This window comes from Arvicola amphibius, chromosome 14 (assembly GCF_903992535.2).
Source record: "Arvicola amphibius chromosome 14, mArvAmp1.2, whole genome shotgun sequence".
NCBI classification, from domain to species: Eukaryota; Metazoa; Chordata; class Mammalia; order Rodentia; family Cricetidae; genus Arvicola; species Arvicola amphibius.
Window position 1 is genome coordinate 35839414 of NC_052060.1, and position 17804 is coordinate 35857217.

General features: G+C 42.2%; 1 protein-coding gene across 2 annotated transcripts in view; it reads right to left on the minus strand.

The window, feature by feature from the left end:
- Positions 1–364: 364 nt before the first annotated feature.
- The window catches only part of Ap1ar (adaptor related protein complex 1 associated regulatory protein), a 28730-nt gene continuing 11290 nt past the window's right edge, over positions 365–17804 (minus strand). The window contains exons 3-10 of one of the 2 annotated variants that reach the window (XM_038311240.1): positions 17262–17288; positions 14544–14569; positions 10285–10381; positions 8886–8984; positions 6806–6861; positions 6139–6212; positions 5547–5675; positions 365–2083 (exon numbers count right to left, since the gene is read on the minus strand). In XM_038311240.1, coding sequence (XP_038167168.1) covers positions 1821–2083; positions 5547–5675; positions 6139–6212; positions 6806–6861; positions 8886–8984; positions 10285–10381; positions 14544–14569; positions 17262–17288 — 771 coding nt within the window. In that variant the 3' untranslated portion in view covers positions 365–1820. The remainder of the gene's footprint in view (positions 2084–5546; positions 5676–6138; positions 6213–6805; positions 6862–8885; positions 8985–10284; positions 10382–14543; positions 14570–17261; positions 17289–17804) is intronic. The other variant, XM_038311241.1, reaches the window with a different exon arrangement.

The following is a 17804-nucleotide window of genomic DNA, read 5'->3' on the forward strand; positions in this document are numbered from 1 at the left end:
CTTGGTCACAGTGCTTTGTTTTGGCAGGAGGAAAGTCACTAGGACAATGTTCATCAACATCTCCCATACAACAGTAAGTAAGAGAGCAGAGCCCCTCGAACTTTTCCCTACTGGGCAGATTCACCAAAGTCTGCTGAACAAATGTCATTCTTAGCATTTTATAAACAAAGCCAATAGAAAAACCCCAAAACAAACAACAACAATAAAAAAACCCCAAAACACAACGATTCTTTTTCTTGGTAATTAAAGCATATTTTTACAGGTAGTTCCAGTCTTTTATCTTTATATCTGATTAAAGAAAATAATTATATACCAAGAGTCTCACTATCTGCATTGTTATGAAGCAATATCAGCAATATGCAAATATCATTAAATGTAAAAATGTTTATTCACAATCCTTGAGAAGTTACCATTCCTTCAGAAAATTCTTTATGAACAAAAAGCCAAAAAATTACAACAGTAGCTTATGCCAAACCAAAAATATACATCTGATGTAATATAAACCTTAAAAAGCAGGAACACAGGCAATGTGAATATAGAGTATTTTTAAATTATTTCCATGGCACAACTGCAATTTAAATTTTAAGACAGATATAAATAATAGCATAACCTAATGCATATTTACATATCAAAGTATATTTATTTCTATGAGATTAAAAAATGACCAAACTGCAGATGTCATTGTATAGCAGTTCAGATATCGAAAGGGTCACACAACTTTTCATGGACAGAAGAACTTCACTATCTCTACCTGGGCCTTCCTGTACCGTTGAGAGCATGCACCATCACTGCTGAAGAGAGCAAGACAGCAAGGGAGACAGAACAGTGTGCTTGCCACAGTGACACTCAGTCCTCAGCCAAACCAAGGAATGCAGTTAGGGAGCGTTTCTCAGTCCTGGTCTTCCACATGGATCCAGACACAGGCCATCAATACATAGATACATTAGTTCCGTCCCACAAAGCACCTTGTACTACAAGGCCAAGGAAAGGGCAATACAATCAACAGGACCTTTCATATCAGAAAGGATTTTATGTACTTGGAAATACCCGTATTTTAATGTTTTTTTAAATCATTCACAGAATATGTTCTGTGTAAAATCTTGCAAAGATCATTCACTGGAAATATAGAAATAAAAAACACTTAAGATCTCAATTTAAAGCCAACATAGTGGCATGTAAAAGGAAGTAAAAAAATTAATTTATATTGTTAACTATTATTTAATTATTACCAACTCAAAGTGTCCAAACTGAAAGTTTCTTTAATCCTATTATCTTTTATTTGGATTGAGTAAACACTGGATTAGGATGTGTATATGTGATAGGTATGGAAAGAAACCCACATCTCAGCATGCTTTGGGGTCGTCTCCAATTAGCTGCTGACTACTCAACAACAAAATTAAAGGAAGTCGTCACAGTAAATGATGCTGGAAAACGGACCAGCCTTCTAAATAAATCAACATCCCTCCTTCGTGCTGCCTTTACATCTGCTGAGAACTAACAAAAGACTTTTAGATTTTTATTTCTGTAATAAAATAGGTTTAGTAAAGCAGTCAAAGTAAAACAAAAATGATTTAAGATGCAGAACTCTGACCAGGGTGAACAGGAATGCCATGAATGTTTGATATGTCAGCTCACCGAGTCAGTCCTGGGACACAGAAGGCAGATGTTGAGACCGCACCTGACTGAAGCATTCCGCTGTCTCTCCACTCCTGCTCCTTCTACAAAAACAAGCACTTGTCACAAGGTTCCTACGCCACCTTACAGAAAGAGTCAGCATCCATCTGTTTTAACATCTGGTAAGTAGGTCGCACAGTTTCATCCTATCGGGTCTGCTGGTCCGTATCAGCCTGCTTGGTGGCAGAATCCGACAGTTCTAAGACAGGATTCACAAACCCGGAGTACTCAGAATTGCCGTTATCGTCCATCTCGGCGCTGACGAAGTCGTTCTCCCACTCCAGCCCGTTGGAATCATCAGAGGCGGACGTGGGGTTGCTGCCCTTCTTGCTACCGTACTTCAGTGCTGCCCGGAGGATGTCCTCTTCTGTCTTCGAGCGCTCTCTCATTGGCAGCATCCGATTCATTCCTAGCATAACAAAAAGCTGGATTAAGGAACTTGCCAGCTAAACCAGCATCGTGGCACACACCTTTAATTCCAGTACCCAGGAGGCAGAGTTTGAGTTTGAGGCCAGTCTGGTCTACAAAGTGAGTTCCGGGACAGTCAGGGCTGTAGAGAAACTCTGTCTCAAAAACCGAGCAAACCAATGAAACAACCAAGGCTTGTCGGTTTAATAACAGGATTGCTCTTGTTTGCTTCTAGTGAATTAACCTAGGGCTCAGTCCCGTGGAAGCTTTCTTCAGAGAAAAATCTGGGGAGCGATCACCACATATCACGCGTCTCTGATAAAAAGTGCAACACCGATCACCTGATAAGATCTCTGAAGGGCCACAAATCAAACACAACAGAGACTGAGAGTCTACTGCTCTGAGTCTCATAAGGCCATTCAGTAGCTTTGCCAAGGTCTTTTTCCCACTGGATGAAAGCTGCGTTTCCTCGGGATAGGAGAAGACAGGCTTTTCTGTACCTCCCAGGTCCCTGCTAACACTGCTTGCACTTTGAGCTCATTAGCCAACCTTGTGAAGTCGAGCACGAGCACCAGCTACTTTTTTTTTTTTTTTTTTTTTTTTTTTTTTTTTTTTTTTTTTTTTTGGTTTTTCGAGACAGGGTTTCCCTGTAGTTTCTAGAGCCTGTCCTGGAACTAGCTCTTGTAGACCAGACTGGCCTCGAACTCGCAGAGATCCTCCTGCCTCTGCCTCCCGAGTGCTGGGACTACAGGCGTGCGCCACCACCGCCAGAGAGAGTCTGCAGCAGAGAGTACGCGTCCGTGAAGTCACACAGCTATGAAGTAGCACAGGGACTGAACCCAGGGCTCTCTGCAGGCTGCAGTCTCTACTGCTGAGCTTCGTGCTGGCCAAGACTGAATTCTAGTGCACAAGTCTGGCTCCAAAGTCTGTCTTCTCGTGCTATTTCGATTCTCTACTACACTAGAGTGCAAATGTTTCATGTTCATTCTGGATATAAATTGTTAGTAACATGAATCTCGAAAATACTGGAGTAGATGGAGGTGAGAAAGGACAAAAATTTCTAAATACTAATCTTCCTTGATAAAAACTAAAATCTAGGGTGGGCAAAGAGGTTCTAAGGAATAGGAGACACAATCAACTTTATCTTCTGACCTGAAAGAATCAGGTCTCACAGTAAAGAAAGGAAAAGGAGTACTAAACCTTTATCACTGTTGTCTGTCACTCCCGAAAAAAAATCAATAAAGCAACTAATTAATACAAAATGAGAACATTATAAAAAATATGGCCAGCCAGCCTCGCAACATTAGTAAGCCCAGGACCTAGAGACCATCTCAAAAAGAACAATAGCTCTAGAGAGCTGACACCGAGGTTGACTCCCGCCTCCACACATGTACACACACACACACACACACACACACACACACACACATACACACACACACACTGTGCATATGCACACATCTACATTCACCAAAAAACAATGTAGCTATGTAGGATGTAGGCTGAGAACTCCTATGGCTAGGGATCTGTACCTTGGACTGAAATTTCTCTAAAGGAAGCGGCAACTGTGTATCGACCAAAAAGGAGGTTTCCAGTGCATTCTTTCCTCTGTCTACGCTGGTTGAACAATTTTGCTAATAAGCTGAGTAATGACCAGGCCAATCTTATCTAGGAACATGACTGGCACATGCAGATGACAGAGTAAGTACGAACGCCCTGCTGGCTGGGATCCAAGCCTACATTAAAGTACACACAGGACTGGAGAAGAGGATGCCACTGGGAAGATTAAACAGACTAATGCAGCCTGTCATAACGCTATGCCAGCTCCACCTGTCAAGTCTTCTAACTGACAAACAAATCAGTGTGATTAAAGGATATCTAAGATCCACTCCATTTCCACATTCTATGAACTGTTTAAAGCTTACGATTTTCCTTTAAGTTCTATATTCTGTAATTCTTTCTTACACTGTCTGTTTTTAAACATGAAGATGAAAAACTGGATTTTAATGAAATTATGTTGAAAACAAGTAAATAATTTAACGATAATTCTGCACTTGTATGTAATACCATTCCCTATTAGGTGTTTCATATACTGACTGTCTACCATATTCATTTCCCCCAAATATTTATTAAGTTTTTATTATTTCTTTTTTGTGTGCTGAGGATCAAAGCCAGGTCTTTGCACATGCTAGGCAAACACTCCACCTCTGAGCTACATCTTCCTTAGACAGATACTTTATTTTTTAGCAATATATAGCAATACACTAGCACTTATACAAAACATGAAAATTATATTTTATTCTTCTCTTTTGAGGATGAACAACAATGGCTTAGAGAGATTACATAATCTATGTAAGATACTATGACTTGAAGACTAACCAGATAAAATTCAGACTTCTATAGAACAGCTTGTGTTCTATAAAAAAATCCTTTAAATTGCTCATTTATAGTGAATTAGACATTAATCAAGTTTTGACTTTAAACTGCTCAGAAAGAGGCAGTAATCCCTCACGCAAAAAACTTCCTGAGTTAGATTAGAAACATTTTTTAAAACTTAATATTTGCTTTCTAAGGCAAACAGATAAGATCTTCTGAGAAAATTGGGGGGGGGGGAGAGGGGATGAAGAAGCAAAGGGGAGGAGGGAGAAGAGGGAGGGATTAAGGGGAGGGGGAGGAGAACATGAGGGAACAGGATGGTTGAATTAGGGGAGGGACAAAGAGGGAAAGCAAGAAAAGCAATTATCTTCATACAAGGAGCCATTATAGGGTTAGGGTTCCCTGTCCTTCACACACGTTGTGGTGTGCACATGTGTGTTGTGGGATAAACTTTTTGCACACAGTGTCATTGACTGGTTTAATAAAAAGCTGAATGGCCAACAGCTAGGCAGGAATCTGGGCAGAGAGGTCACTGGGAAGAAGGGAGATGCCAGGAGATACAGAGGAAGCAGCATGGGCAATACAGCATAAAGGTAACTGAGCCATGTAAAAGAATGTAGATGAAAAGGTATGGGTTAATTGAAGTTATAAGAGCTAGTTAGAAACAAGCCTAAGCTATCAGCTGAGCTTTCACAAGTCTCTGGTCATAATTTGGGAGTTGGCTGGCAGGATGGAGAAAGACTTGCTATACATGTGCACACAAACACACACACAGAAACCTACACATTAAGAAACAAATAATAGTCACTGTCAGCTGGATGTTGTACTCATGCCTTGAAGCCTAGTACTCAGCAGGCAGAGGTGGGTGGGTGGATCTCTATGAGTTCTGGCCGCTTGGTCTACAGAGTGAGCTCCTAGACAGCTAAAACTACACAGTGAAACTCCACTAAAGAAAAAAAAAAAACAGTCTGAAAATAATTTTTTAATGGGCTTGAATATACTCAATTTAAATACCACTAAACACAAGGCAGAAAACATTTGGTCCAACAAGGGTCAGTGTGACTCCGAGGGACAACAAGGTGACAGACCTTCTTCATCTTCCCACTCCAGGTCTAAGGAGGTGTTGTCGTCATTCCCACTAGTCGATTTGGTTTTGGTCATTAAGTCACAGCTGCTTTCAGTATTTGGTGTCAGTACTGTGGCATCAGATGAGAGTCCTGGAACACACACCAAACGAACAAAATGTCACTGTGCTCTTCCCACAGCTGCCATGTGCTTTCTTCTCTTTTCTTGGGTAACGATCGTCTCTCAAATCTTTTATTTATTTATTTATTCATTCATTTATTCATTTATTTATTTATTTATCCATACATCCATCCATCTATCCATTCATTCATTCATTCATTTATTTATTATGTATACAATATTGTGGTGTGTGTGTGTGTCTGTAGACCAGAAGAGGGCAGCAGACCTCATTACAGATGGTTGTGAGCCACCATGTGGTTTCTAGGAATTGAACTCATGACCTTTGGAAGAGCAGGCAATGCTCTTAACCACTGAGCCATCTCTCCAGCCCCTGTCTCTCTAAATCTTAATGTTCCTCCAAGCTTCCACAAATATAACTCTTAAAGTGGCAAAAAGTAAACTGAAAATGTGGAGAGAATCTTTTAAAAGACTTACTACTGCTTCGAAAAACTTCGTACTGTGACTTCATGTTTCTCAAACAAGATTCGAAGTCGTCTTCTGGTCCTGCACTGTAAGAAAAGCGAATTTAGGAAATGCGTCTGGAATAGACTAACAGAATACTTATGTGAGTGATGGGATTTCTGGCCTGAAACCTCTTCCCCAAGTTGTAACTGCTGTACAATCAGAATATTCTGGTGAAAATGGGTCTTAATATTTTTAATGCTACCATGAAACTGAAAACAGATTAACTGTGAAGGCCAATCCTCAAAGCTGATTGGTTAAGTTCAACTTCACAATAACCCTCGACCAACAAGCATGGGCATGTTCTTCATTAAGGAAAATAAACAACGAAGGTTGCTACCAACTTACCTGAAGGAGTCCAGTTACCACAGCCCTTTCTACATTAAGATGCTGTTATCCTTACAAATGCATCAAAGTCATTTTGAATAAATGATCATAGAGCTAAAAGAAAAAGTTCTCAGTATTCTCTACGATAATGTCTTAGAGGAAAGTATATGAGTGCATATATGAAAGGGTATTAAGGACTGAACCCGGGGTCTCGAGTGTGTGAATACATTTACAAACATCTTGAGAACAGTGGTCTGTCTGGAAATAACACTTTCTGCCACAAACAGAGGAGGAAATACACGTTGCTTTTTACCTTTGATATTCTCCACTGCCAGGATGATAGCGCTGTGTAGCTCTCTGCTTTTCTTGCTTTGGAAACACAATGTAATACAGAATCATTTTGATGTTAAGTTAACGCTTTTAAAAAATATCCATGCAATGCCAACATCCTTTGCCTAGTTTCTAAAAACAAAAAGTTAGCATTATTCCACTGAAGTCTTTTCCTTCATTGCTACTTCTACATCCTTTTATTTAAGGACAGAATTACTCTCAGCTCATCGGTGTGATGCTGTCAGACTGAGAATATCTACTGTTGTGACGTGTACTAGAGCCCCTCACGTTCTCAACACTCCAAGAACCTCCATGACTAGAAGCGTATGGCAGGAAGCCAGCTGTCAGGTCATGCTGCCGTCTTCTTTGACATGGAATAAGGAGAAATGTAAGGGTTTGGAAGGCTGAGCTGACTCGGGAATGTTAATGGCAGTGGAGCATCTGGGACTTAGCACAGGCTTCTCTAGACCTCTCAGAGCTGTGCTTTGATAGTGGCTGTGTATTCCTGGCACAGTGTAACCTTCTGCTCCTGCATCTTTTAAATACAGATGGCTACTTTCCTGCCTTATCAGATTCAGTCACTATGAAAAGCAATGAATCAGCACGTGTCTGTACAGTTGGGTTCATGTATGATATGCAAATGATGTATTCCCAGAACAAGCATTTAGCCATGGAAGCAAGAACACAGAGAGCCTCGATTACCCAGTGACACATGCTTCAGTGGAATGCTTTAACCTAGTGGTTCTCAACCTTCCTAATGCTGTGACCCTTCAATACAGTTCCTCATGTTGTGGTGGCCCCCAACTATAACATTACTTTTATTGCTACTTCATAACTATAAATTTGCTACTGCTATGAATCATAATATAAATATCTGATATGCAACCCCTGTGAGAGGGATCTTTTGATCACGACCCACAGGTTGAGAACCACTGCTTTAACCAGCTACGGCAGAGAATTTATTATTGTGAAAAGAACACCTATATTAAGAGCATCAATTAGTTTCATAGAAAGCGAAGTTAATTTTAACATTTTCCAGTACTTAGGATATACTAAAAAGGACACTCCCCATAAGGACCCTGCTGAAACCCACCCCCATGATGAGAGAAAGGGAGGAAGGAAGGGAAGGAGGGAGGGAGGGAGGAAGAGAGGTAGGGGCATAGAAATCACAAAGACAGGATTTTTCCGTTTTTCTAACTCTCCACGTGATTTGAGTTTTGTACTCAACACTGGACCACAACACTGGTGGCAAACCCACCCAGGCAATGACGGAGGGAGACAGTAAGCAGTGTGCCGGCTAAGTACCACTGTGCCTCGACTCTGGCTCTTCGGGGTCCCAGCTGTAAGACCTGCCCTTCACCTTCCTCGTCTGTAGAGTAGGGATTTCAAATGCCCCCTTTCTCCCAGACTGCTGTGAATTTTCAACTAAGAACCTTCTTAGTAGCGTTCCTGACACTGCAATAAAAATCTGCTCCTGACAGTTGTCAAGCATGTGGAATAATGCCGTAACCCCAAGTCACGGTAAGAGATGGTACATCTGTCTTTCCTGATAAGATGCCAAAGATGGTCAAGACTCTACCTCTTAGTGTCTCAGACACATAAGAAATTGAGAATTAAACAATACCCCTAGTGAGCCATAAATCATATATCTTGACTTATATTAAGTATAAGAATCTTAGAATTTAAGAAATTGTTCAAAAAAATCTTCATGAAAATACAATAAAATGCTTGAGAAATTATGCTGAAGACCAGTTTTGAAATATTTGCCTTCTAAATACATTTTCCCTAAAAGGATCTGAATTCAGAACCCTAGGATTCATCTTAGGCTAAACAAGGATCAGTTCCTGCTAATCTAAAGCTGTAGAGTACACAGTATCATGCTTATGTTTCTTCTAGAAGGTCAGGATGGATTCATTTGCCTTTGAGAATCCTAGGGATCTATGTGTAAGAACATCCTCTGCTTCCCAAGGAGCTGTTGATTCTAGCAGGAAAGTCCCAACTTGGAATAGTCAGAGAGAACAAGGAGAGGTAACCCTGGTGTGCGCTGGGGTCTTCCCCCTCACCTCCAGGAGCTTTCGCTGCCTTGCTGCCCTGGCTGCTTCACGCTGGGCAGCGTATAAAGCTTCTTCTTCTAGTCTTAACTTCTCCTCTTGTAAGGCTAACTGTACATGAACAAAACGGTAAGGATTAACGGAAACCAGAACCTGTCTAGCTGCTCTAAACACCAGCTATTCCGATTACAAAACAAAACAGAAATCATTGAAAATAATGATATCTATGAAGCATATCAATACTGCTATTTTTGTGGCTGCCCACAACATACCCCAGATGCTATATAAGACATGACTGAGTTCTTTAGAAAATGCAATGATCCTCATTTCCAGTCACCATTTTAATACTTGTCACCCCCACTACAGTGGGTTTGGCCCTCACAAATCAAAGAGCCCTAAATACAAGGCCAATAATATCTATGCTTTTTCCCAAATTCTGGTCTTTTCATTTAATTGACATCCACACATATTTTTCAATTTTATTAGCATTCATCATTCAAAAACTGCTTTCCAATTTAATTTCTTATCCCCCACAATAGCTTACACAGAAGCTCAGTGGTAAGAACTGCATATGAAACCTAAGTTAACACACCAAGTATCAACCTTTCTTCTTTAGAGTACTGTTGGCATCTCCTGTGTGGATTAAATTAATACACTGTAACTCACTAATGGTACTAAACGTATTGTTTTTATTTTTACTTTAAAAAATTCCCTCTGGTACTGCACACTGAGCCCAGCACCTTGCACTCTATAGCTGGCCTAGAGGACCAGAAGGTTAGTTCTGATACAGGGTCTCCTTAAATATAAAGTTCAGGCCAACCTTGAACTTGCTATGTCCCTGAGGCTAGCCTCAAACTCATTCTCCTGCCTGCACCTCTCAAGGGCTGGGATTGTAGGCACACAGCACCATGCCCAGCTCAAAGACTGCTTTCAATGTGGAGCAGAAAACAACCAATTCTCTGTAGTTCAGGGATAATGAAGCTGTGATCACAGGCCACGTTCACAGATTTATGTAATAATTGTGACTGGTAGGGTCCTTGGTTCACTGAGAACAAAAAAAACCCAAGACAAACAAAACCTTAAACACGCTCAGAGAGAAACGGAGCAGCTGATTTAGGCTGGCTGCGGCAAAGGTGCTTGTTCTGGCTTGGCACTCCTGTTAGCGAACTGAGAACTACCTGTTTTGCTGCAGCATCACATGACCTCTATCAAACCAATCACAGTAAGGCGGAATAAACTTCCACTTTTAAATCATTTTTCTCTGTAGTTATGAAAACAGAGGCCAGAGACTGTTGGCAACACACCGGCGAGACCCCCACCAACAGGCTTCACGTGTATTCAGTCAACAGGCTTCACGTGTATTCAATCAACAGGCTTCACGTGTATTCAATCAACAGGGCACAGCACTTACCTCCCTCTGGAGTTTCCTATCCACGTCTTTCTGTTTTTCAGCAATCGAATCATAATGCCTCTCTTGTAAGTCAACAATTTCTTCCTCAGTAAGTGGCCTAGGGAACAGGGAGGGAGGAGAAGGGAAACAAAAACGAACAAAAGCCATTCTGACGAACCTGAGTCCAAATACAACATTCCAAAAGCCAGGGGAACGCTGAACTTTTCCTACCCAAAACTGTATGAAAGCAACCCGATAGAGCTTCAGCTGCTATGTGAGACTATAAACTGAAATACAATAGCAGTCTTCCTGTCGGTGAAAGATGATGTGCTTTCCTTTCCTCTGTAGCTGCCCATTAATAAGTACAGACCTGGCTACTCTCTGCACAGGCTCTACCTGACAGTGATCCTACACTACACCCAAACAGCTCACCACAGGGCACAACTTCAGTGCGCTGTACTCTCTGCCCAGGGCTCGCAGCCAGAGCCTCGTCCTCCCACCACTCACCCTGCCCTCCCTGGACGCTTCGTCCTTCCTCACACTGCTCCGTCCAGCCAGTATCTCCTGGCCTCCCCTCAGGACAGTGGGAATCTCATAACAGGCCCCAATTCCTTTCTCACCACACACTTTTCCTGTGTTCCTACCATCACACCAATTACTCTGTTTATCTCTGGGCCCTGAACGTTTTCCAATTTAGTCCTTTCTGCTGTGGGCTGCTAGGGAAAAAATGCAGCAACAATTGGGCCCTCAGTCTCCAGCAACAGTCCTTTAACTTACTCACTGCTACATAACTCCGTAACTTTAAGTTTCCTATTCAAACTTTTTCTTAAAGGTAACTTAATTTGACTTCTACTCCCTTGCTTAAAAATAATCTTATTCTTCCTTCCCTCTCCTAACGAAGCAGTGACCTACCTGAGGTCACCGCTACACTTAGAATTCATTCAAGTCAATGCTTGGCACGTATAACCTGCCAGCTGCTCCCAACAGCACAGAAAGCATAGAGGCAGCGATGACATGTGAAGGCAATGAGATGGACGTAGATTAAGGGCGAGCACGTGGCAGAACTAGGATTTAAATGCAGGCGTCCAGCCCCATGTTTCCTGTCCTCACGTCCTTGCCTCCCCTCATTCATCAGTGCACAGTTGTCAGCTTCCGCCACTCCAGTAACGCTGGACTCAATGGCTTCTGTGTCGTTCAACAACTTAAGTCCTTCCTACTCAAGTTTCATGAACAGGCTGAGCATCCCCCCAGCCTGGCCTGGCCTGGCCTGGCCCTTCTCATTTACCTTTTGCCTTCCTAGGCTGTGATGGTTCTTTCTTTCTTTCTACCACTTCTCATTCATGTTCAAACTCTTCCACTGAGTGTCTTTACAATTCCCACACCACTCTTCCTCCTGCTCTATTTTGTCATCCTCCAACGCAGGGCTGCGAGCCCAGCCCTCGGAGGTGGTGCGTGGGGAATGACCCTCTGACTTAGTAAATGCTAGATAAACGCTTTACCACTGAGCTGGTTACCCCTGGGCATGGCAAAGTAGGCTAAAATTACTAGCATTCGGAAGAATCAATAATTAAAGGCCACTCTGAACCACACAGAACTCGAGGCCAGTTGGGCTGTGTAGCAAATTCCCAACTCCAGACAAACACATCCCGAAACAAAGCAAAGTACAACAACACTAAGACCTTAGATATATTTATTTAAAAGCTAACTTAAAACTTCTCACACAATATATTTCAATTGTATTCTTTCCCTTTCCTTAATGCCTCCCAGTTTTTCTCTACGTCTTTCTCCATCCAATTTCATGCCCTCTCTTTCCCTGCCTCAAAAAAGACGAAAAATAAACATAAAATAAAAACAGATGATAACTAAAAAGAAAATCAGTTAAGATAAAAAAATATCAAAACAAAACAAAAAGCTTACAAAAAATGGAATGTTTTGTTTTGGCCAACTACTCCTGGGTTGTGGTTGATGTACACACACACACACACACACACACACACACACACACACACACACAAACACTCCATCGAAGAGAACTAAAATTCCTTGTCCTGGCAGATACCAACTACAAACAGCTTCTTGGTTGGGGTGGGACTCTGTGTCCACTTCCCCCTTTCAGTGCTGGGATTCTGTGCAGAGACCCTGGACTTTTACTGTTTTCTCCATAACTTCCACTGAAAGCAAGACACACACTTTCCATCCTCCACACAGTCCCCCAGTGCTTCCTTCTCATCAATCATCTCACTTCGTGTGCGCATTTTTGACCATACATGAAGGTCTCCTTCGCCAGGCTAATAATTGCTAACTAACTCTTCAGAGATCAAGCCAGAGGTCATCGGCTTAAAAGAAGCCCCTTTGGACACACCTTCCCACACATATTTTGGTCACATATTCCCTAGCTTCACTAGTATGTTTTATAATAGCTGTTAGAGAGGGAGAGAGAAAGAGAGAGAGAGAGAGAGAGAGAGAGAGAGAGCGAGAGAGCGAGCCAGTGAGCTTGAGACTAGACTAACCAAGGCTTTGCACAAGGGAGGCCTTGTGCACGCTACCCAAGCACTCTACCACCAAGCCACATTCTCAGCCTTTGCTTTTCTTCTTTTTAAGAGGGTGCGTGCAGCCCAGGCAGCCTTCCTGAGTGTGCACCATAGGCCTACTTCACCTGATCTTGTGTCTCCAGTGCCATCGCAGATCTGCAGCATCACACCAAGTGCACGCTCGACCTTTCAAACCTAGCACATGGACAGCTGCCCAATAAGGTTTGCTAAACTAAAAAAAAAATGCAAGGGCATAATGACCAAAATAGGAGACAATTCCCTTGAAAATAGGAACATCTTTTTTTTTTTTTAAAATGTGTATGGGTTGTCCTGCCTACATGTATGTCTATGGTACCCAAGGAGGCCAGAAGAAGGTATTAGAACTGGAGTTACAGATGATTGTGAGCCACCCTGCCGGTGCTGGAAATCAAACCTGTGGACCAGCAGTCAGTGCTCTTAACCACTGAGCTATCTCTCCTTCTTAGGAACTTCTGAGTTAAAGACCAAGCTTTCTTTTGCAAGCAGTCTACGCAATTTAACAGCAGATAAGAAGACTACATGAATAAACTACAGTATAAGGTTCTAGTTACTTCTGAAGTAGTAAGAGGAGTTTTGATTTGTATTGTAGAATGTTTTGAATTGTAGAATGTTTTAGTAGAGTGGTTCTCAGCCTTCCTAACCCTGTGGCCCTTTAATGCAGTTCCTCACATTTCGGTGACGCCCCCCAAACATCAAATTATTTTTGTTGGTATTTCACACTGTAACTTTGCTACTGTTATGGCATATAACGTAAACATGCGACATGTGACTGCCGTGAACAATTTGACCCCAGAGCGGGTCTGGATCCACAGGCTGAGAACCACTGTTTGGAAAGTCACAATCAAGAAAACGGGGTAGGACAAGAAAAGAGATGGAGCTGTCAGTGCTAAGTGGCTCTAAGAAAGCAAAGTGATTTATAATGTAGGCTTAATTTAGACAGAAAACTGAGAAATTGGCATAAATAAACATCTTTATTATTCAAAATAGTATTGGGGGCAATTATTCTCTCTCTCTCTCTCTCTCTCTTGCTTTTTCAAGACAGGGTTCCTTTGTAGCCTGTAATGGAACACACAAAGACCTGCCTGTCTCTATCTCCTGACTGCTGAGATTAAAGGTATGCACCACCACCACCTGGCTGTTTTTCTTTTATATAAAGAGAAAATTTTGCCTCTGAAACACAAGTGTTCAGGGTCTTGAAGACTATGATAAGAAACTCACTGGAATGCTTATTTCAAGGGCTCACAAACTTAAAATGGCTTCAGAAAGTCCCTGAAACTGACCAGATTCACTAGGCCCCTTCCCTGCTACAGTGAGCAATGAAAGCTGCTAGTCCCTCTCCGATAAACCAAGCTGCAAAGAAGACTCTGAGATCAGACCAGGTACCTACAAGAACTTTAGACCATCCAAGGCACCTGGAAAAGACCCGTAGCCCAGCCCGTTGAACTACTTACAGGCTGTGCAGTAAGCTCCGGTCTTGTGAGCTGTCACCATACTGGGGTGGCCTAGGTGATCCAGCTGTCTTTTGTGTCACTTCTGCTCCTATAAGTGACCCCAATAAACTCACTGGTACCCCAAAGGAGACTCAGTGGTGTCTTTACTGTGTAGTCTGTCTGGGCTCCCGTCTGGAGTGAGAGATGGGTGTGTTGTATCTCCCCGGGAAAAGCTCTGTCACATAAAACTTAAATATTTTATTATTTTGAAAAGCCTTACCTATGGCTGCTTCCTGGACTCTCCCCCTGCACGAAAATTAAACAAGTAAAAGAATTTTCACTAGTTAAACTCACTAAGGCAAGCCAAAGCAATTTTCATTTAATCAAAAATATTTTTACTTACCTACTTCTGCCACAGTAAGCAAATTCATTATTTAAAGGATTTAAAACAAACAAAAAAACCTTTACTATTTTTCAAAGGCAAAACTCAATTATAGAATAACCATTTGCTGGGTAATTCTTAATTTTTCTAATATTTGTTATGTAGCAAATGAACTCACAGTTAGGAAGTGCCAGACAACACACTCACTGTGTCTTCAACATTTGTGGCTGATGTCTGCTATTCAGATCTTCAAGTTTTAAAATTTACATACCTACTAAAAAGTTTTCTGTAACCCTGCCCTGGAAGTCAGTACTCTTGTTCTCCACCTGTGAGTCATGACCCCTTTGAGGGGGTCGCATATCATTCATCACAGTAGCAAAATTACAGTTATGAAGTAAGAACAAGCTAATGATATGGCTGGGGCCACTCCACGAGGAGCTGTATCAAGGGCTGCAGTGTTAGGAGGGTTGAGAACCACTGCCATAGACTTTCTGGCCAGTTGAAGCATGCAGACTAGCAAACGACTGGGAGCCGGCCAAGGATGGAACGTACAATGGGGGTCACTCTGCCCTCGTTACAGGTCTCACACAGAAGGGGAACTTCTGTCATGTTACATGCTGCCTGCATTTTGTGCTCCGTGGCTTCACTATTTAAAATAACCACTGACACACAGAGATTCTGGCATAAAATACAACTCCCCATATGGTGTACAGCTGCTCCCTGATGTTCCCAGCACAAGGTGTGATGCATCTCACACAGAGAATGTGTGGGCAGAAGAGTTTCAGTAAAGCGTGCTGACACTGAGTCCAAAGTCCGAGCCAGCACCTATGCTAAGGGAAGTATTTTCAATAGAAACGCATGGAATAAGCCTATGAATTTATCACGTGATGAAATGCTAAGAGCAGGGGTTTCAGGAGTCTATCTTAGTTCCCCTAGGGGGAAGGATCTGCTGCCAGCATTCATGGGGACTCTGGAACACTTTACCTGCTGTATGAGTTGGGGCTGAGAAAATGGTTCAGTTATGACCAGTGTTGCTCTTGCACAGGGATCTGAGTTTAGTTCCCAGCACCCACACCATGTGATTCACAGCCTCCTGTGAGTCCAGCTGCAGAAGACCTGATCTACTGCCTTCTTTTGCTCTCTGAAAATACCCGCACACATGGCATATACTCAGCAGAATACACACATATGTGAATGAAAATAAAAAAATAAATCTAAAAAGAAGAAAAATGCGGACTAGCTCAGTTTCTTTTACAAAATAATGAATCAAATTCTCAAAGGTCCACATTCGTGTGGGAAGTAGCATCACAAAACAGGATGGTAAGTAGCCAGGACCAAGTGGGGCAGGAGAGAGGCTGGTCAGCAGAGTGAGAACTAGCAAAAAGCCCAAGGAGCACCTTAGGGAAAGGCACAGGCTCTTCTGAAGGAGGATGCTGCCGAGGTGGGCTGTGAAGCTGAAAGAAGTCTTATTTGAGGAGATGGAGGGAACGGCTGGGAAGGGAAGGAAGGAGACTCCACAGAAGGCGGGTGCTGCTTCTCTAGAGAAACGAAGGCTGGTTCCCTAAACTATCTACTAGATGATGTTGTATGTGCCTTGCTTTTGGAAGGTCTTTTTTGTTTTGTTTGTTTGTTTTCCTAGACAGAGTTTCTCTGTGTAGCCTTGGCTGACCTGGAACTCACTGTATAGACCAGGCTGGCCTTGAACCCGTAGATCCATCTGCTTCTGCCTCCCAAGTGCTGGGATTAAAGGTGTGCGCCACCACTGCCTGGCTGGGCAGTCTATCAAATTACTTTGAGAAATGTTGAATTGGACAAGTTTAAACTACTTTAATAACTTAAAATTACATTTTATTATTTCTCTGTGTGTATTTGTGCTCAACTCCCCACGTGAGTCATGGCAGGCATGTAGAGGTCAGAGGACAACTTGTAGGAGTCAGCTTCCCTCTTCCTCCAGGTGGATCCTGGCGGCTGAACTCAGGCGTGGTGGCAAGTGCCTTCACCTGCTGAGTTATCTCCCTGGTCTTGTGATGTAAACACTCAAAGGAAAGTTGACACATTTCCCTTTCAGAGGACCCTAGGAAGGGGAGTCCTCCGCACACACTCATACGGCTAAGGCTGGACATCAGCACACGGACTCAAACTCTCCTACTTGTGCCTCTGCATATCCAGTATATAGCACAGTTCACTGACTCAAAATTCTATTTTTAAAAATATTTTAGCATTTCTATTCTTAGGTTCATCTTAAATTTGACTGAGCTTTTAATAAAATGATATAGAAAATCAATATTAATAACAATTGATGGGAGGTAAAGACCAAAGTGAGGAATTTTATAATCATACATACATTTTACCCTCAAAAAGCCACAGAAAACAGGGATTCTAGGTTGAAGTATTTTACTTATGTAAGGGAAAGGTTTTAGAAATATCTTCTTTTCGAAGTTTCTTGGATTCTATAAAAGGTAAAAAAAAAAAAACCCAAACAAACCAAAACCTTGTGTCCAGCATTATATTCACAATACAGTAGAAAATTCTGAATTCTCAGAAGTAAAAAGCAAGACAATAAAGGTATAACTAAAGCAACCATCAGAAAGAACACAGACTAAGGTTTATACTCACTTCATCGCTCTCTACGAGGTTCTCAAACTGAAAGGATAAAAAGGCAGCCATTAGGAGGGATGTTTGTCGCGCGTACACACCTCACAAGAAACTGACACGTCTCTTCACCTTCAAAATAACACATCTCTATAAGGTACTCATCTTTATACGAGTGTCTTTTATAATCAGCATATTTGGTATACTCTAGTCCACAAAATGGCCAACACAAACAAGCATATATAATTCTTTTTCTGTGCATCAGAATCCACAATACTGAGCCAGGCCTGGTGTAATCTCAGTTACTCTGAAGGCAGAGGCGGGAGGACGCAATGCTCAAGGCCAGCGTTGGTGACGGCGTGGGTGTAAGGCCAGCCTGTGAGGGTCAGTGAGACCCCGTCTCACAGTCAAACGTGAACCAAGAGGGATGCAGAGTGGCTCAGAGTGCTGGCCACGCACTCATGAAGCCTGTCCCCTGAACAGGTGACAGCACTGAGATGAACACTGGACGCATGCAACACATAGTTCACAGTCCACACGTGCTTCTGGGCCACTCCCCATCTTTTC